This window comes from Lathamus discolor, chromosome 14 (genome assembly GCF_037157495.1).
Source record: "Lathamus discolor isolate bLatDis1 chromosome 14, bLatDis1.hap1, whole genome shotgun sequence".
NCBI classification, from domain to species: domain Eukaryota; kingdom Metazoa; phylum Chordata; class Aves; order Psittaciformes; family Psittacidae; genus Lathamus; species Lathamus discolor.
In genome coordinates this window covers 1,567,840-1,588,057 of record NC_088897.1, presented here as the reverse complement: position 1 = coordinate 1,588,057, position 20,218 = coordinate 1,567,840, and the positions used below count along the sequence as shown (strand labels likewise).

The 20,218-nt window shown below is 43.4% G+C and overlaps 2 protein-coding genes and 1 long non-coding RNA gene across 4 annotated transcripts in view; 1 reads left to right on the top strand and 2 right to left on the bottom strand.

The window, feature by feature from the left end:
* Positions 1 to 2,829: 2,829 nt before the first annotated feature.
* On the bottom strand, positions 2,830 to 8,770 carry PRR11 (proline rich 11). Of its 2 annotated transcripts, none has more exons than XM_065694355.1 (10): positions 8,642 to 8,770; positions 6,967 to 7,075; positions 6,084 to 6,237; positions 5,436 to 5,558; positions 4,910 to 5,179; positions 4,663 to 4,761; positions 3,941 to 4,050; positions 3,775 to 3,834; positions 3,585 to 3,681; positions 2,830 to 3,112 (listed from the first exon to the last, which is right to left on the bottom strand). In XM_065694355.1, the coding sequence occupies exons 2-10, from the start codon at positions 7,071 to 7,073 to the stop codon at positions 3,050 to 3,052; spliced, it is 1,083 nt and encodes a 360-aa protein (XP_065550427.1). In that variant the 5' UTR covers positions 7,074 to 7,075; positions 8,642 to 8,770; the 3' UTR covers positions 2,830 to 3,049. The 2 variants fall into 2 exon arrangements, with proteins under 2 accessions (XP_065550427.1, XP_065550428.1); XM_065694356.1 differs by lacking the exon at positions 8,642 to 8,770 and adding an exon at positions 7,620 to 7,702.
* Positions 8,187 to 20,218, top strand: part of SKA2 (spindle and kinetochore associated complex subunit 2) — a 14,026-nt gene continuing 1,994 nt past the window's right edge. The window contains exons 1-4 of the mRNA XM_065694359.1: positions 8,187 to 8,294; positions 16,366 to 16,455; positions 17,216 to 17,392; positions 18,787 to 18,864. Of these exons, the coding sequence (XP_065550431.1) occupies positions 8,262 to 8,294; positions 16,366 to 16,455; positions 17,216 to 17,392; positions 18,787 to 18,864 (378 nt within the window). The 5' untranslated portion in view covers positions 8,187 to 8,261. The remainder of the gene's footprint in view (positions 8,295 to 16,365; positions 16,456 to 17,215; positions 17,393 to 18,786; positions 18,865 to 20,218) is intronic.
* The window catches only part of LOC136021788 (uncharacterized), an 18,178-nt gene continuing 16,766 nt past the window's right edge, over positions 18,807 to 20,218 (bottom strand). Inside the window, exons 3-5 of the long non-coding RNA XR_010615886.1 lie at positions 20,099 to 20,198; positions 19,129 to 19,221; positions 18,807 to 18,922 (exon numbers count right to left, since the gene is read on the bottom strand). This is a non-coding gene — a long non-coding RNA (uncharacterized LOC136021788). The remainder of the gene's footprint in view (positions 18,923 to 19,128; positions 19,222 to 20,098; positions 20,199 to 20,218) is intronic.

Here is a 20,218-nt window from a genome sequence, read left to right as displayed (position 1 = left end):
GCCGGCCATGGCTCTGCTCCGCCGCCCCGGGTGAACCGGGCGCTAGCAGAGCCAGCAGCAGAGCGCGGAGCTGCTGCTTTCCTTTGCGCCTTTCAACCTGCAGCTTCCCCCGGGATCGGGTTTGTAAAACAACAGGAAAAGTGAAAACTGCGCGATTTCAGCTCGTGCACGTGGGCCAAGGGGACAGCGGGCGGCCCAGCTGAACGGGCAGTAACAGTGTTCATACCGGCAGCAGGAAGTAGCAGCGAAAACAATGTTTATGCTTAAAGCGAGCGCTTGCCTAATATGGAATAGTTGCTTAAGCAATAGCGTGTGAACAGTAATATGATTGGCTGAAAGGCGTGTGATCAGTGAGGCCATTGGCTGGAGAAGTGTGTGCAGGAGCATAGTTTCCTGATGGAGAACAGCTGGAACCAGCCTCTGGACAGTGCTGTGACAGCCTGTATGCTCACTCAGTAAAGGTCTCTGATTGCACCATGGCCGTGCCTTAATACGCTACAAATGGTGCCCGAACGGGGACTTGAATAAGAGACTCACGGAGTCCAGACCAGTGGGATAGCCCAACTGAACCAAGGACTACAGAGGGATTGCGCACCCATCGCCTACTGGATAGGCGAGCAGTTGGGAGCCATGGGAGAGAAGCTATTCCAGGCACAGAAGTGCAGTATGGAGACTTGGTGTAAATGGTTAGATGCTCAAGAAGGGCTGTGATGGGGCCTCAATTAGTGACTTTAGGCAAACCAATACAATTAGCTTTAATTCCTAGTAAGTTTCAAGCCTTTGCAGTCCTCTTCCAATTGGATGCTCACTGTGGTGATCCTTTGTGTGTTATTGAATGGATTTTTCTCCCTCATATGCTTAGAAAGACAGTTACAACAGTAACGGAAATCTATGCACAATTAATACAGTGAGGAAGATCTCAACTGCATGCATTAGATGCCTGCGATCCTGACATAATCTGTGTCCCAGCCACAAAGGAAAACCTTGACTGGTTATTAGCAGAAAGCAGCATTGTGTAAACAGCCTTAGCAGACTATCAGGGACAAATCAATTCATTATCCGAAACACAAACTTTGGAGTCTTATTTGCCATCTGCCTTTACATGCAAAACAGCGGTGCTGCTCAGCACCTGTAGTTGGTCTTACCATCTCCACCGACGGTTCTGGGAAAAGTAAAAAAGCAGGTATGGCATGCAGGGACCCTGTAACAGGCACCTGGAACACTGACACATCAGTTGCAACCCAGTGCTCCACGCAGGTAATCAGTTACAATGGGTGCCAGCATGATGTGTACGGCCCTTGTCATCCTCAGGAGACTCTCAAGGACTGTGAGCTGCGCATGGATCTCAAAACCAAAACCTGATGTTTGGCTTACTCTAGCCCATGCAACTAATCAGTCCACCCTTTGTGTTGCCATGACCACCCCCAGTGATCCATTCTGAACTTGTCTGGTTGGCATTCCTCTGACAGAACACGAATGGGACCAGCTATATAACCAAACGATTACACGCAACTGTACAGATCCAGGTAGGTGTGAGCCATTATGGTGGTGCCTAGGAACATGGTGATGCGGCACTGGTCAGCCCGCAGGACGGTATCAGAGCAATGACTCAGGAAACGGCATGAACAAAGTAGGCGACTTTCTTGCTCTCCACTACAGCCTCAGGAACTTGAAATACTGGGCTCCATACAAGCTACTGTATGTTTTTCTCTTAACTACAGTAGTGGCCTGAACATAAACAAGACAGGAATTGATGTAAGTGGCATTTATCTCAGTTATTCTGCCTGGTGTAATTTCACTACTCCTTATCAATAACACCAGGGGCCGATGCAGGAGGTCTTCCTGATATTTTTCTGATCTGTGGCAATAGAGCATGGATAAGAATTCCAGGTAAACCCCTGCACCTTTAGTCATTTAACCATGTTTCATCCCAGTAATCAAGCCCTTGTTAACTGGACCCTACAGCACTGATGAAGCAGATGTGCCACCATACTCCCAACATTGACTTTTGGAATCACGCGCAAAGTTTTTTTGGTTCTTTAATTCCTTCTATCGGTACTGCCCATGCTTTAACCACACTCAATAAATTGGGCTGTTGGCTAGTGAAAGAGAGTAATGCCACTAGCGACGCCCTGACAGGGTTGTTAACAGATGTTGATTCTGTGCGTCATGCAACACTGCAGAATTGGGCAGTGACAGACTTTTTGTTATTAGCCCAGGGGCATGGATGCGAAGATTTCGATGGAACGTGCTGCATGAATCTGAGTGATCACTCAATTCACAAAAGCATTCAAGATTTGAAGGAATTATCTGGAGAGGTGTGACAAAACCAAGGGTGGGACCCTTTCAGACTGTTCTCTTGGCTGGGAAACTTTGGTTCTTGGCTTAGACATATAGCTGGCTTTGTTGTGATAGGGCTTATAGCGTTATTGATTATTATGTCTACCATGTTTGTTTTCTTGTATCCAACGACTTATAAATCAAAGCATAAATCGAGTAATGCTTACACAAACACATACTGTGCTAGCTCTGCAAAGCTTAACAAAGAAGGGGGAAATGCAACAGAATGTGACCAGTAAGGCCATTAGCTGGAGAAGCGCATAGTGAAGCGTGTGGAGAAGGAGCATTGTTTCGTGATGGAAAATACAGATGGAACCAGCCTCTACACAGACTGCTATAAAAGCCTGTATGCTCACGCAATAAAGGTCTCTGGTTGCACCATAGCTGCAGTCCGTGCCTTAATACGCTACACATGCACATACTTATATCACAAACAGCACTGGTGCTGGGCACACGAACAGTCCCCGCCTCAGGTATCAAGAGACTCAGGAAGTTTGTTAATTTTTTCTCCGTTAAGATGCAACCAAACCAAAACATGTTAGAAAGACATTGCCTTTAAAAAGCAGAAATCTGCCAAACGAGGTTTATAAAGTCCCGTTCTTGTACACACAAGATTTACTTGCAAATATATAAGTCTGAGCAAGAGAAAAACAGCATTCGAGGGGCTTCCTAACCAGAGGTGACAAACGCAGTGTTCCAAAAACTACTTCTATTCGTCAAAGCTGTTTGCAGCACTCAGCCGGGCAGGTGAGGGGCTCTGTGGATGTGCCATCTGTCAAAATAAGGACGTGGTCAGCTGTGGAACATCCAAACTCAGTCCTAATTATGACTGAGACAAACTACTCCACAATTCTTAAATGATACCATAAAAGGAACCAGACATGGCAAATCCTTAAAATAAAGGACATTAACCCTCAGACTTTGTTCTCTTGCAAACTGAAACTATAAAGTTAGAGATGGTATTGAGGAGCTGGAACGGCCATCAAAAAACCTCTCGATTTTTCCTCTTGGTATTGCCAAATAACCTGCTGGAACAGGCAAAGGCATACCCATTCTGCCATTTCCTTACCGTTAAAATGAGCACCCTTGGTTGTGTTAAGGAGCACTTTTGGATGGGAATTATAGAGATACTGCAGTGTGTGTAATACACACCAGTGGTGCTGGGCTGCAGAGTAAATCAGCATGGAATTCTGTGGATTTTAAAGTCAGTTTATCATTCCCAAAAGAGAGACGCCGCGACTTGCCTGAAATTTGCGCCGTAGTGCCTGTGTCATTAGTGGTGTCAACCCAGACCCACATTCTGTGTTTTCTTTGCCATTTAGTGGAGTGCCTCCAGGACTCCTGAAAAGATCAGAAATAGGAGGAACTATGATTAGTTCTCTGTTGTTTTTTTCTCTCCAGAGAGACAAAACAAGAGAATCGGAAGGAACTTACCTCTGGATATTGACTTTCTTCAGATGTTTTCGAAGATCTAAGTGATTTTTAGGAGGGGTACTAGCAGAACAAAACAAATTGTTAAAATGTTTTCCATTCTCTGAACAGTGTTAATCAGTGTTTAGAACATAAAAAAAAATCTAAAGAAAAGAAGAAACTATCTTACATTAAGGAGTTTGTAATGTGAGCAGATGGCTTGGTTTTAGGTCTCAAACTAACACTCTGTAAATCTGAGACTGTAATTAAGGCCCTGCGTGTCCTCACTGGTGATTCTGCCTGAAGGGAGAAAAGACATAGTAAAATGAAACTTCCAAGTGTTTCACTGACCTTAAATCTATTTAATATTTATACTCTGAAAGATTCCACAGAATCATAAAATGATTAGAGTTGGAAAGGACCTTTTTTTCACCTAGTTCCACCTCCCCTGCCATGGGCAGGGATGCCTCAGGGATGGGTGACCACATCACCCAAGGCTCTGTCCAACCTGGGGTTTATTGCTGTTACACTTTTTTCAGTCATCAAAATTTGAGCGTGTCTTAGCTAAAAATATTTAAGACCCCCCAGACTGTTGCAAACAAAATTTCAGCTGGGCAAACAAAAGCCCCTAATCTGTTAATAACATACAGACATGATGCTACATGCTCTTAAGATAAAACCAGAACTGCCCTGCATGGCAGGCGAGTCTGGAGTCACTTAGTTTCTTCACTTCAAGTGCTGGGTGTAGGATCAGAATGATCACTTAAAGCAGATCCCTGAGGTTTCAAAGAGAAGAATTAATAACTTGAGAAAGTTCTATGAGGGACTAAGACAGGCAGGAAATACCCTGGTTCGAGGTGGAGTTTGCCTGGATACACCATTGTCTGTTTAACCACATGTCCCTCAGTTTACCTTGTCCATCCTGCTTCTGCCATCTGCCTTCCTCAGTTTAACATTCAGGAGGTCTCTGAGGGTGATCTGCATTGGCCCATCTTTTTTCACTGGTGTCATCTGAGTACAAAGGTGGTTGGAATGGAAATTAGGATTGGCAAGTGACTGAAGGTTCACAAAGATGCACATTCCTGATGGAACCAGGTCCGAGGAACCCGCCCCGAGAAAAAAAACCCTAAATAAACAGAGGAACCTTCTCACCCCCTACCAGAGCTGCTTTGGAGCCATTGGCCCTTTTGAGGCGGAGAGGTGCTGGAGGCAGTTTTGGTGGGGGCAGTGGAGGTGGTGGTGGTGGAGGAGGAAGAGGTGGAGGAGGAAGAGGTGGAGGGGGTGCAAATGCAGGCTGCAGCTGTATTGCAGAAGGCCTGGATACTGGTGATGGCAGGCCCATCTGAATTGGTACAGGAGCACCCACAACGTGTTTATTACACCTTTGACAAAGAGAGTTTTCTGCAGACGAGGCTGTGGTTCCATTCATCTGAAAACAAATAAATAAGAGAATATTAAATCCACTGGCAGAAGTAGATGGCATTTTAGACAGCAAAATTCCTAAGAAAGACATAGAAAGCCTCTTGCAAGGCTCACCAACAAACCACTTCCCTCTAGCTATGAGGTAATGCTGAATGCAGAGAATGCCCAAAGAAAAGCTCTTCAGATCTGGGTTTATTGGCACTGACCACAGTGCCTTATGTGTTATGCAAATGTTACCCTGCCCCACCAGGAATGAGACTGACCTTGAGTGCTTCTTGTAGTCTGGAAAATTCAGTTTCCAACTTTTTCAGCTGCTCTCTGAATGTATCTAGCTCCCTTAAGTAGATTTGTGATGGAAATACGGTGTCTTTAACCACCTTAAAACTCTAAGCACAAAAAGAAACCAGATTAGCATTTTCACAATCAAGTTATGTCTCCAGATACAGGGCTATGATTATTACTGGAAGTTCCATCACTAATCTTACTGCAGTCAACAGAAAGGTGCAACACAAAGATACAAAATTTCACCAAATAGTTCCTTGGCAGGGGCACAGGGAGTAACTGTCTCTCAAAAAAAGAATGAATTTCATCTAGAAATTCTGAACTCTAATTCACATGACCTGAAAAGCTCATACAATCATTTCTGCTGTGAAAGACTGTACCCTGTCACTGCAAATCCTCCTAATATTCCAGTAAAAAACCACAATTGCACGTATGCATTTAATGTCCACAGCTGCCTTGACACTGTTCTCGTATTTATTCCTTCAATAGTAAGCACTAACTATGCTTTAGATGCTTCAATAGACATAACTAAATTTACAGCTTAGTTCTCCAATCTGACTGCATATCCTATACCCGAGCGCTAAGAACAGCCTCACACGCTGTCAAAAGTAGACAAGTAGAAAACATACCTGTGCAACCGTGTTCTGGCACCAACAGTACAAAAATGACACTGTTGTTGTGAAGGGTTTTACCATGTTTTTCACACTGGGCAAGGCTAGTGACCAGAGTGAGGACAGATGGCTTGGGACAGATGATGTGTTCAAAGGAAGATCACTTGCTGACCTGGAACAGAGCGTTTCAGAATGAGGCCATAATTATATTTCTCATTTCAGCCTTTTAAAAGAAGCTAAATGTGACCAATCATCTGGAAATTACAAGTACCAGCAACAGCAGGTGACAACAGAGCAAACATGACCACAGAAACCAGGAAAGATCAAAATGCATTTTGATAAAGGGGGGTGTCATATTTACAGTATATTTTTACCCAAATTGCTTTTCCTGCTTATAAAAGTTTATGATAGAGTACCAGAAGATATACAAAAGATATCTGTCTCCCAATATCTTAAGGGGGCCTTCAAAAAAACTGGAGAGGTGTTTAGACAAGGGCCTGTAGGGACAGGCCAAGGGGAATGGCTTTAACCTGCCAGAGGGGAGACTGAGATGAGCTCTTAGGCAGAAGCTCTTCCCTGTGAGGGTGCTGAGGCGCTGGCACAGGGTGCCCAGAGAAGCTGTGGCTGCCCCATCCCTGGCAGTGCTCAAGGCCAGGTTGGACACAGGGGCTTGGAGCAAGCTGCTCCAGTGGAAGGGGTCCCTGCCCGTGGCAGGGGTTGGAGCTGGATGAGCTTTAAGGCCCCTTCCAACCCAAACCACCCTGTGAGTCTGTGAAACAATTCCACAGCACCCATGCCAGGACACAGACAAGCTTCAGATACAATTTATTATGTCAATTCCACACAGGGACCAAACAGTGGACCCAAAATTGAGTTAAAAAGCTCAAGCCGAGCCTCCTACCATGGAGAACAACCTGAGCCCTGGGAGTTCGCAGCGTCTCCTTTTTCTTGCTGTAGAAACTCTGCTCGAGCTCTGTGTTTTCGTCTGCGTTTCTTATACTTGGCCATTACTGTTTAAAAAGACACGTTTACAATGAGTGTACTGGAGCTTTCACACGGGCACAGAGCTACACCAAGGAGGCAAGAACATGAGCCACAGCGCAGAAAATCCACTCAGGATTTATTCACAGTTGTCTTCCTAGAAGCATCATATACAGCTGATGGAAAATGTATCCTTAAGCTCCTATGATCCATAAGGATACATTTGCACAGGAGGAAAGGGCGTGAACAATGCAAAGTCCCATTTTCTGCGGCGTTCTGCAGACAGCTCTGCTTTACCCGAGGTGACAAACACGGCGTTTTGCGGAAACAGCGTTTCTGGAGAACGCTGGCAAAAGCCGTGAAGAACCCGCACACGGGCTCCGGGCGGTGCCTGACCCGTTACCTGACCCGTTACCTGACCCGGTGCCTGACCCGGCCGCCCCCCCTCCTGCGCGGGGCCCGCACCGAGAAGCGGCCGGTTCCTCACACACCGAGCCCGGGCTGCCTCACGGGTGCCCGGGGCCGCCATATCGCCCCCCCGCCCCGCGCCCCCTCTGACCCGCCACCGCTCACCTCCCGCTCGGCGCCGCCGATTCAAACCGCAACCCGCGCAGAGCCCAGCCAATGGGAGCGCCCCTCTCTGCCGTCCCGTCTCCCGCGGCCCGTGCTAGCAGCTCGCTGATTGGCCGCCGGACTGATGCGAGCCCGGGCTCGACGGGAGCGGCAAGACCCGACCTATCATTGGGTAAAGGCTTGGAGTTCCGCCAATCAGCTGCGGGACACCGCTCGGATGGAAAGGCTAACGGGGTGCAAGGCGGGGGAACTCCGGTTCCCTCCTCGGACCCGTGTTGCCCCACCCCGCCACAACCGGACGGCGGCTAATCGACCGCTCCACTTTCCGCCAATTGCGGAGCTGCACCTCCCACTCCAGCCATCCGCTGCTAGATTTAATTCTGGACCAATAATGTCTCGCCGTGCTCCCCCACCTAGCCAATCAGTAGCTGAAGTTTTTCTACCAACCAATGAGCAACCCCGTACCTCGGAGAGGGTTTACATTCCTCCCGACCCAATGGCGAGAGCGTTCTGTCAGCGGCTAGCCAATGACAGACGAGCGGCGAGTGACAGCTGCCCAATGGGGGCCGACGGCTCTCCCATCCTGAGGAGCGGGGGGTGGGGATCTCCCCGCCGCCGCCTGAGGAATGTCAACTATTCAACATGGAGGCGGTGGTGACCACGCTCGAGACCATGGTGAGTCCGGGCGGCGGCCGGGCTCAGGGGCGGCCGGGCCGGCGGGGCGGCGGCGGGAGCGCCTCGGGAGGGCCCGGGCTGCCGCCCCATGGAGGGGGGAAAGCGGAGCGAGGGCGCGGCCGGAGGCACGAGGGCAGCGCGGCCGCCCTCCGCTCTGCCCCCGGCCGCGCCCGCGCCCCATGCGGGCCCTGAGCGGAGCCCCCGCCGGGAAGCCCGCCGCGGGCCGCCCGGGTCAGGCGAGTTCGGCCGGGCCGGTCCGTTCCGCTCCCCGAGCGGGGCGGGGCTTGATTGTGCCGCTCCATTCACCCCCTCGGCGCGGGGGCAGGGCCTGGCCATTTCCCGCTCACCTGGAGGGGGCGGGGTCAGCGCAGTCCCGGGCGCGTTCGCCGTTCACCGTTCACCTTTCGCCGCTCGCCGCGGCGGGCGCGGCCGGGCCAGCCCCGGTTGCTTCACGTCCCCGTCGCGGCGGGGTTGGGAGGGGGGGGGGCGGTGTGGAGCTGAGCGCCGCCGGACTAATCCATTTTGTCCCAGCGGGGGGTGAGGGTGGAGCTCTCACCTGGGCTGGACCATTTTCCCTGCGGGGGTGCCGGGGGAGGAGAGGCCGCTGGGCTGTTTCATTCGCACCCGGTTGGAGGGGGGGAGGAAGGAAGCGGGGCGGTGGGGTGGCTTACGGCGGGGATCGCTGCCCGCGGGGGTGGCGGTGTGTGGGGCTCCGCTTCTGCCTCCGCCCGGGAGGACGGGGCAGGTAGAGCGGGGCAGGTGCGCGGGGCTGGCGGCGGGAGCGGAGCCGGGGAGCCTCCCCCGCAGCCGCGGCGCGGGTGGGCGCTGCGGCGCCCTGAGGAGAGGGGCGTGTGGGGAGCGGGCCGCGGGCGGCCCTGCCTGCCGGCGCTCCCGAGGGTCGGCCCGGCGCTGGGCTTCGTTTGGGTGCTCTCGGAGCCAGCCCCTGGGGGCAAGACTGAGCTGCCTTATGTGATAACGGCCTCTCTGCCTGTCCCGCCACGGAAAAGCGAAATATAATAATTATAGTAATAATAATCAACCCGCAAACTCTGCTGTGCTTTCACATGTTGGGAGGCACTGGAAAACTGTCCCTTTAAACAGCCAAGTTCCTTGTGGCCTCCTCCAAATCTTGATCTTCGTTTTTCCTTCTATATAATGTAATTAATTTACACTCTCGTTTTAGTTAAAATGCTTCAGGGATGTTTTATGCATCCGGTCCTTAATGGATAATGTATTTTCTATTCCTAAATCCTTACATAAACTAGAATGCTGGTACTGCCATAGTTCCCCGAACTATGGTGCTCCTTTTGTTTTCGCTTGGAAACTTACAGAAGTTTTCCTTCTGTCATTTGTAGTAGCAGCAGTGTTAGGTAGTTGATAGGTTTAATTAATTGATTAGACTTAATTGATAAACTACAAGCGTCCTCATGGAGAAAAAAAGTGCATTATTTGATACAGGCACGTGTAACACAATAGAGATTTTTGTGTTGTTTTTTTCTTTTATTCTCTGGCAATCTTGGTTTCAAGTTCTCATTAAGAAATAAGTAAAAATGAGGTTAATAGGTTCCTAATTGTTACCTGTACACAGTAACGTTATCAAAGCAGAATATTCAAGAGAAAATAATAGGAGGAATGCTGGGAAAACACGGCGGGGAATATTGTGTATCTGCATTATCCCTTAACCTAATGGGCACTAGACCTTAATACACAAAACTGTTGTGCAGCTCAGTGCTCTGTGGTTAAACATATTTAGTTTATTGTCACTTCTCCACTATTAAAGCTCAGTTGCGAGGCAGGGAAGGGTTTGATGTCTGAAAAGAAGGAATCTGCTGCAAATTGTCTAAACATGATCTAGTTCTGCCTTTGTCACTCACGGAGTGACCTGCATGTCACTGCAACAGTAAGACACAATGATCTTAAAGGTCTTTTCCAGCCTAAATGGTTCTGTGACTCTATTTCTGTTAAGAAATAAAAAGTAACAATTGAATAAACACCAGAATACCTGCATTATTTGAAAGAGCAGAGATTTCATACTGTCCTGCCTAATTCTCAGCTTTACCGCACCTTAAAAACAAGGTGGTGTGTCTTGTCTTGCCTTTTCTTTGAAGAAGCCATACTTTTGAGGAGGTGGGGGTTCTTTTTCTTCCTCTTTGGCTACTCAACTGCAGTCATCACACTGAGTACGTGGAGTGGTAATAATAGACAGTATTTTAATTCAGTGACATACTTATTCCTGTCAGAGCTCTGAAGTTATTCAAATTCAAAACCTCAGCCTTGCCCCTAGTGTAAACTTGATCTCCCCATATCTTTTATTAGTATTATTTATTTAAAAGCCTAGTTTAGCAAGAATAATTTAGAAATCTGTTTAGAGATACCTAGGCTAGCTGTTGGTATTTATTTATTTAACGTTATAGTTTATTTATGTGTGTTATTGAAAGTCTTACTTTCAAGCAGTTCTCATTTTAGGTCATGTAAATAGTCAGGTATTTGTGCCCACATAAAGTTAGCAGGGATTTTTATACACAGTAGTGGAAGAAGACTGTAGTGGGACATTGTCTTAATAATCTACTTTATGAGTAGACCAATATGATTATTGCACAGATTACTTCAAGGTGGAGAGCTTGTTTGGGTCAATTATCCACATGGATGGCACATAGTGGTTTCCAAAAGTGTGGAGACTATAGCTTGGTCTTTCACCCTCTTCTAACTACCTCAGATCTTTGGGTAATCCATTTGAAAAACAAACTGATTTTGATTTCACCCCGTTAGTCTGACATTTTTCTGTTTGATTCTTGTGTTAATTCTTCATTCAGATGATGGAAGATGGTATCCCTGGCTGCCTTCTTCCACTGAAACTGCGGGTGGCACAAGGCAGTTGTGTTTGCACCTGGTTTAGTTTGGTTTGTTTTCAAAAAAAGTGTGTTTTCTTAAATACATCTCGAACAATTTCACTTATTAATGTGCTATATACAAACCTCATCCAAAAGTGTAATATTCCCCTTTGTCATTGTTTAACTTAATCAGAATATGTACATTGGCAGCTATGTCTCACATCACAGCTTCGTGTCGCTTGCTTTTCCTTCTGCTTATTGTTTCTTCTTCCTGGATTTCCTGTGAAGTCAGCTCTCTCCACATGTCGTGGTTTATACCCAACCACAAACCTCGTTCACTCACTCCCCCCCTTCTTGCCCTCCCCCTGCTCCTGGAGGGACGGAGAGGAGAATCAAAAAGAATGCAACTCCCACGGGTTGAGATAAGCACAGTTTAGTAACTAAGGTATAACACAAATCACCACTGCTACCACCAATAATAATAATGCTAAAGGAAATAACAAGGGAAGAGAATACAACACCTCAGCACCAGCCAACAGATAACTTGCCCCACGCCCCCCAGCCGAGCACCGACCGATACCTCCTCCAACCCTGCAGTCCCTCGCCCTTCCGGGTAACCCCCCGTTACCTCCTGGCCATGCCGTGCTGTGGTATGGATACCTCTTTGGTCAGTTGGGGTCAGGTGCCCTGGCTGCCTCCTCCTGGCCTCCCCTCCTCCCTGGCAGAGCGTGATGCTCAGAACGTCCTTGGCCAGACCAAACATTTGAGCAGCAACTGAAAACATCGGCGTTATCAGCGCTGCTCCCAGGCCAAAAAATGAAAACATAGCACTGCACTAGCTACTAAGAAGGAGAAAAATGACTGCTGCTGCTGAACGCAGGACACCACAGAAGTGTGATAAAATAGCACTTCGTATTTCCCTGGAGGTTTTGACATGTATGTCATGGGAAGCTTTCTTTTAGTCTTTGGTTTAGTCTTTTTGTTTGGGGATAAAATAATTTGTAGGAGCTTAAAAAGAACAATGTGTATGAAAACACCAGGTAAACAATGGTTATTTGAGACTGTTCCTCAAAGTACAGTAACCAGAGTGGAATGAACCATGACGTCTACAGAGATTCATTATGCAAAACATTGTAAAGCTGACTTACTGACACTTTAACTAAGAATACTGGGACTTAGGCACCTGAGACTGTGCTGCACAAGCGTTCCTTGAAGGCAGCTGGGATTGGAGACCTTTCCAACAGCTTCAACAGGCACAGTCAGGCCTCTCCTGAAAATACAGTACATGGTAGTTACTGCTGACAAATGTATCCTTGTGTACAACCATTCCATTAACCTCTAATGCTCAGGACTTCATACCCTGAGCTGGTGACTTCCAGTATGCACTTCGGCAGTCTGCACTGAGACAAATTTTGTGGACATCCATTTAGTAAAACGTGACAACAAATGGATAAACCATCAGATGAGCTGGGAGTGCTTCATTCAGAGCAATTCAGTTACTTTATGTCCCTGTGGTTTTGGTATAGTGGACCTACTTTTTTCTTCGAGTGGTGTCTGTCCAGTGCCCTTTTTATGTTGTACTACTAGTGATCATGCACAAAAAGCAGTGCAATGTTAAAAGGGCATTGGCCAGCAATGCTATCTACGTTACTCATTATTACTATTATTATAGTTAGAAGTCAGAAGCCACTGTTTGAGACCAGAAGGTGGTTCTCAAAACAACTGTAGAATGGGATTGCCAGGTTTGGGTTTATTTTTTCTTTTCTTTTCTTTTCTTTTCTTTTCTTTTCTTTTCTTTTCTTTTCTTTTCTTTTCTTTTCTTTTCTTTTCTTTTCTTTTCTTTTCTTTTCTTTTCTTTTCTTTTCTTTTCTTTTCTTTTCTTTTCTTTTCTTTTCTTTTCTTTTCTTTTCTCTTCTCTTCTCTTCTCTTCTCTTCTCTTCTCTTTTCTTTTCTTTTTTTTTTTTTTTTTTTTTGCACTCAGTGTCTTCTAGTTATTTGCCATGGAGAAGCATTAACTGGTCTTTTAATTGCAAGTACCATCATTCTTCTGTGTGTTTTTCCTTGGAAGTAAGTGCCCTACAAAGAGGAAAGAACACTGTGTAGCATTCCTATTTCCTATGGTGTGTTCTGGAGAAATGTTACAGGTGTGGAGTTGGCTCAAGTTGTTGATCTGTGTGCGCCAGCAACCATCCATCTCTCTCCACTCCATCCCGCTGCTTTTTTGCGTTTTGTTGTTAACAATCTTTGCACCTCGAAACCCTAAGAGTTCTCCAACTTTTTATGTAAGGTTACTGTTTTGTTAAAAAGAAACACCTTTATTGAGATTTATGAAACGCACACCACCACCACCCCCACCCCCCCGATGGTGCTCTGACATCCATCTCGTAACCTCAGTGGTAAAGTACATCCACAGCGTTGGGAAATGAGTGTGTGTCTAAGTGCATTTTAAAGTGATTCAACACTTGCAAATGCAAAGAATAAACTCTGGTATCCAGAAAGTGTTCCCCCTAATGCAGTTTAATAACATCTGTCTGATAGCAGTTTAGAGTCTTTGCTTGCTGTGAGGCAAATCTAACAAATAAATAAACTCAGAATTGTAGTTTCCAGTTAAAAGAGCACCAAACTGTTTGAAATGGAGTTTCTGACAGATCTGTTGGGTGGTTTTCCCCTCCTGTCGGTCAGTGGCATGAGAGGGATTATGAATAATAATAATGCCCTGAAATACGTGAGTTCTTGTGTGCCTTAGGATTTGGTGAACATTAACCTTATCCAATTCTCCCTGATCCACAGAAACCACTATCTGACTCAACCTGTTTTTTCAGGTACATATTTTGAGTCTACTGATGACTCGTACAGAATTCTTGCTGCTAACGAATGCTCTGACTTTATTGCACTACTGTACTTCACAGCTAGCAGTGCAATAGTATTGTCAAAGCATCTGAAAGCAGAGTCTCACCTCACGGTTTCTGACACTTTTTTTCCTAAGCCTGTGAGTAAATTACAAATTTACATTTCAAAACGTGCAATTTCTGTGTGATTGTTGTGCAGTATGGTCCTACCTACAACATTAAGGTGATGTTTTTGCAGGGGTATGTTCCCTAAAACTGCTTATGGCAGTGCTTATAAGCATGTTTTGAAATTGCTGTTAATAAATATTGTTTCTTTTAGAATATACTTTCGGGACAAAGCAGTGATACTGAACTGTGTTAGTGTTTCCATTAAGCACAAATGTTAAAATTACAGCCATGTGATGGATAAGCATTCAGCTTCACATTCCATTTTCAGTGCCTCGAATCATAGTAGTATCAGGATATTAGTGCCTTACTGTCTTTCTGTAAATGTCAAATTACCAATACTGAGCATGTCAGGAATAGAGCCTTATGGATAAATTTGAAAGCCACCCATCTTCATTGTCTGCTTTCCCCTAAAATAATTAACTGCTTTTCCAAAGAGTAATCAAATGCAGGAGTTGGAGAAAAGCAAAATATTATCTTTTGGGGGTACGTGCCTCTAAAAATGAAAACCCAAAAATGTTTGCTAGTGGAGGAGAACATAAATGATTGAGCAGTTAGGGAAAAAATTCCTCATGACCCTTTAAAAATACATATAGTAATAAAAAGTGGTTTATTGTTGCATTTTATTATAACTGGGTTTTGGGGCATAGATGGGAAGGACTTCTGTTGGGCAGATGGTAAGTTATGGGCATAGCAGGGACAGCTTTCCCTTTCAGTTAGAGGTGTTCAAGGTCTTTACTAGATTTATTTGCCTTTTCTTAAGCTATTATTTGACAATGTACTGAAGGTGCATATGTTTAGGGAAAATCATACATTTTTCAGTACATCAGAAAGGGGGTTTTACTTGTAAAATACCTTGGATCGAGCACTATTCCTTCAGGCTATCTCAAGTTCCAGATTCTCAAAGGTATTAATGGCAGTTCCTGAAGGTGGATCTAAAGGCTGATGTTTAAAACATAAACATCCTTTTCTTCTGACTAGAGGCTACATGCAGACACTACTGAAACTTGGCACTTCAGCTGCCTCTGCAGCTCTGCCAGTCAGTACTTTGGGATACACTCAATAAATACAGCCCTACTGTGATCCTTAAGAGAGTTGTAATGATGACTTCAGGGTTAACCGCAAGATAACTAGTGAAAACCGAGTGAAGTAAATTACAACTATTTCTAACTTGCTTTCATCAGTGTCTCTTCTGTAAGACTAATCATTAGTCTTCTATGAGACTAATCAATAATCATCACAACTAAACATCACAAAATTGTGATGCTAAAAAATTCATGAGTTGTTTGTGAACTGGGAAAACTGCCTTTCTTTAAAGCGGAAGTCCTTAATAGATATTAAAACTGCAGACTAAAATTAGTTGACTAATAATGCTATCAGCAGACTGTTTTACAAGGCGATTAGATAATTCTCTGGTGGCTTGTTTATCCCATGGAAAAAAGTGTGGTGTTATCAATTTTATAATCTATTTGTCAATCTAGTTTATTGGGGAATAATAAAATGTATTATAATCATCTGAGAGAATGCATTCCTGATATAATTAATAATATCTCTGTTGATATGCTCGGATCCTGAACACGTATGCATAACCTCTGCTGTCTAAATAACTGATTATTGCAGTTTTGCTAACAGAACTTTTAGGGTTTGAAAAGAAAAGCAGCTAGCCAAGACAAAGCTCTAAAAAAGGTTGGAAAATATGTTAATATCTCAGGAGGGAAAAAAAAAATCAAACACCTCCTGCATTCAGTGAAGATCAAATTCTTTTTATTGATAGAACTTGCCCGTTTGGTCTAGTACTTAAAAACTTCATCCTGAGACATTTGGCATTGCAAAGGCGTGTAAATTAGGAGGAGATGAAAATGTTTTCATGTGTTTTGGGGAGCTGACGACAAGATACAAAGAGAACAATTGGGACATTTGGGTTAGAAAGAGGGCAAAATTAATAGAGGTGTGTGTGTGCACATGTAATTCTTACGTGTGAGACTTTTTGTCAAGTCTGAAAGTTTATTGCTTTATATTTTGTAGGCTAGAAGTGTGTCAGTATAATTGGCAGACATTAGCTAATGGAATGGATTGAAGGAATAGAAACTTACTTGTATAGTGCACAAGCCTTTAAAACAGAGGCATCTGGCTTCTGCTTTCCTGAAATACAGGAAAGGCAAACGTTTGGGGGTTGTCTGCAATTTTTGTTTTTTAACATACTGTGGCTGACCTGAAATATTTTAGTTCCAGAAGACAGAATCTGACCTGGATGATATTCGACACATGCTGGAGTCTGAAATATTGAAAGGTCTTCCTTCTGATCTGGCACCAGAGGTAGTATTTTCAGATTAAATTTATAGATTTTATTGCGTTTTGTATGAAGGTGGTAATAAATGGGTAATTTTCTTTAATCCTAAAATATACGTGGCTGTTCTTTTATCTAGTTGTTAGGCTCTTGTTATAAGATATTTCCTGTGTTGTATATCAAGATAACTTGATATGAACTCAGAAACCAACAAAACCCCTTTGATTTCTTGGTATCATGAAATTCTCTCATGTTCTGCTTTGAGAAATGAGTAGTAGAGTTAGTTAACACCTAAATGTAAGAGACAGATTCCAGTCTGATCTAAAACACACCCTTGCTTTGAGATCAAAGATAATCTTCCTTATGAGCAACGACTAAATTCAGATTTGAGGGAGAGATGATAGGAAGAAGAAAACAATAAGTGGCATCATATAAAGGATTTTATGAGTCCTTGTCTCAGTGTATATTGTTACATGTAGTGGAAAATAATCTTTTTAGTTAGAAGTCCCAAATTTATTCCAGACAAACCATTAAAATTCACCAACACAGTAAACTCATCCTCCTGTATTTGCTGTGGAACCATGGAGTTACCCTGTTTTATTAACACTATCATTTCTGCTTATGAAAGATTAAATGTATAGATGAAACATCCTCACAGCTACACTTTTTATTGTAAAGGGTCATTTAATGTTATATTTTGGCAGCTCTAATGCCTACATTTTTAATTTGTGTGGGCCACGTTAATTTTCTCTTCTTACATAGTTAAATATACTTTTAATTTCTACATAGGAAAATCCGGTTGCTCTCTTGGAAGAAATTGCAGCGGTGAAATCTCGTTACAAAACGTTGTGTACGCAGATGAGAAACGTTTTCGCAGAGCAGAGAGAATCCATCAGAAGCATCTGTGCTGCTCTAGTGGACACAATGAAGATAGTTCAGGTGTTAAAGCAACATGCTGGTCTTGAGGTAGTATTTTCATTTTAATCCCTTGTGTCTCGCTCATGTAAATGAACATGTGTCTGTAGTTGCATTGGAAACTGTTACATGGGGAGACTCTTAGAAGGCTTTTAGAAAGTAAGCTTACCAGAAGAAATGTTTGCAAGACTGAAGCTTTTTTTGTTAAAACACAAGCCTGATTCATCACTCCACAGTTAAGCTAGTGGTATGCAGTTTGGAGTTGAAGTAATACCATCATTCTTCAGACTTTTTGTTATAATACCTTTTGCAGTTAAGGTATTGGCTTATATTGTGGTGGATTTGGCAGTGCTGGGTTAACGCTGGGACTTGATGACCTTAAAGGTCTTTTCCAACCAAAATGATTCCATGATAATGGTGTGACACACGTTTGAATAGTTTCACAGCAACTGATGCCTCTGTGCGCAGCTGCCTCCCAGTTCTATACTGACATATTTTTACGTATTCATGTTAAAGAAATTAGGCAGAGAAAACAATTTCAAAAGGCAAAAAAGCTTTTAAGTGGCAAATGTATTTTTGCTGTCTGAAGTAAGTTAAAGCCAACACACTGTAACATCTGCAGTGGAATTGCTTCTAGTACAAAGTAAGTTTTTCTCTGTATAATGCCTATTAAAAAAAATCAGTAACAGAACATTTGTGTAAGTGGTCTCCAGGCACTGCTTCATCACAGGTTTGAAGAGGTTGTGAAAGCATGAATTCCATCCCTTTGCAAATAAGGGGATTTAGATCAAAAAAGCTAATTGATAGTCTAGTGGCAAAGACAAAACTGGTGAGACTAAAATGTATTCCCAGATCTCAGCTCTCGCTAAGATGTTCTAATGACAGTACCTCAAGATTGTGTTTAATCTATCAAAAGCTCTAGAGGGGTTACTGGTAAATTTTATAGATAAAATGTACTCTATAATGATTTAAAAGACAGTAGTTATGCTACAGAAAGGAAAAGATATTTTCTCTGCCTGGGTTCCAAGGTTACACTGCCAAGAATAATTTCATATTTGGACTTTGTTAAAGTGGAAGACTCTTGTGTCTTGAGTTTTATTTAGACTTTTTAGATAAAGATTTTCATGTACTTTTTATATATCCTAAACCAAAGATGGATTAAACTGTTATGGAGAACTTCAAGTCTTTAAGTGAAATACTAGTTCTTATTGAATAATTTGTCCTCTTTCTGTTGAATCATGTATAGTACTGATGTTAAAGGAATATTATGGTTGGATTTTTCAGAAATACTTTGCTTGTAGATTTTGTTTCATTTGAAGGCAACTAGGAGTCTCCTGTTAGCTTCCTTAAGGAAAGGGCTACACAGACATTGAGTTCTTCTGTAAATATTATCACCCTAGGAACTGAAAGTATCAGAGTTCTCTGTGTTTGTTTGTTTTTCCTAGTGCTTACCCCTGTCAGCAGAAGAAGAGGCAGCAACACTGCAATTAACCTGCCAAGCTGTTGAATTGCTAGTGGAAGAGGTAATGAGGCCACAGCGTGTCTGTATTCCAGAAACCATTAATCCTGAGCGTAGCTCATCTGAAGTCAGAAGGGCATTGTATTAATACCTGTCCAATGAATGGACTTTTTTTCTTTTTTTTTTTTTTTTTTTTCCCAGAAATGGGACTAAACTTTCTAACAAACCTTTTCATTTTTATTCTATGTTGATTAATTTTATTATTTGTTACAATTAAATTATCCACAAAGAAAAAATTGGCTTTGATGGAAGACTTTTTTCCCCTTACCTTTTAACTGGGATACATTTACATTTCTTTTCAGAGAGGTAGTTGATTGCTCTTCTTGATCCTATTGTTCTGTTAATGCGTTATATAAGAAGCCTTTGGGCGGGAGTAAAGAATTTAATAATTGATTAAAACCAACATATATCAAAATGTAGAGAAATCTAATTTCATGTAAAATACTAAATACATTTTGGAATATTAGGAACGATAAATATATTCTAACTGTAATGAAGTAGAACATAGATGTAAAATAATGCTTGCTAAAATGTCACATATTCTCCCTTAGCTACTCAAAGCACAAACTTCTAATATAATTATCTGCAAAGATTTGGTCTGTGACTCCTATTAAAAGCAAAATATTTAAGAAGGTTAATAGAGTATAATTATCTTACCGACCTTATCTTTTTCTGCATGTCTTTTCACTGCCCACTACTCTGTCACAGGATTCCTTGCGTTCTGTCTCTTTATTGCCACAGTTGGCTGGCAGGAAAGCTGTCCAGTATCTCATAACTTCATTCACTATCTGTTTGTAAATATCTTCTCTTATGTTGATAAAATCTCTCAATGTCTGTCTTTTATTTAATGCTCAAGCACACATGCAGACGTCATAAACCAGTGCAAAATGTAGCTATATCCTGCAGCTATTGAGGCCAGTTTAATTGATGTCAGTCCCTATGTCATCATTATGTTTTGAAGATGCTCTCTGAAAGGCAGAAAGAATGGCAAAATGTTTCAAAGGGACTGGTATTTTTTCATCCATGCTGTATTTCTGGCTATGGGGAGTTAGATACAGCTACCTTCAGCTCATCAGAGCTGTCAGCCTCTGAAGGCTGCTTTAGAATAGGAAAGCCATCTTTTTCCTTTGCTGCATGTGCAGGGCTTTCAGCTAGATCCATACTGGAATGCAGAGGGGAAAGCTGAAGAGGCTCATCTGACTTGCATATAAATCCTTCTGTATCCGGTTTAAGCTTACCTTTTATTTGAAGGCAGGGTTTCTTTAATGCCTAAGATTTTACTGCTGACTTCAGTGGCTACAAGATCCTTGTTTATCCAGTGGTAAAATGTAATTACTTCTGCAGAAATTAAATTGTAA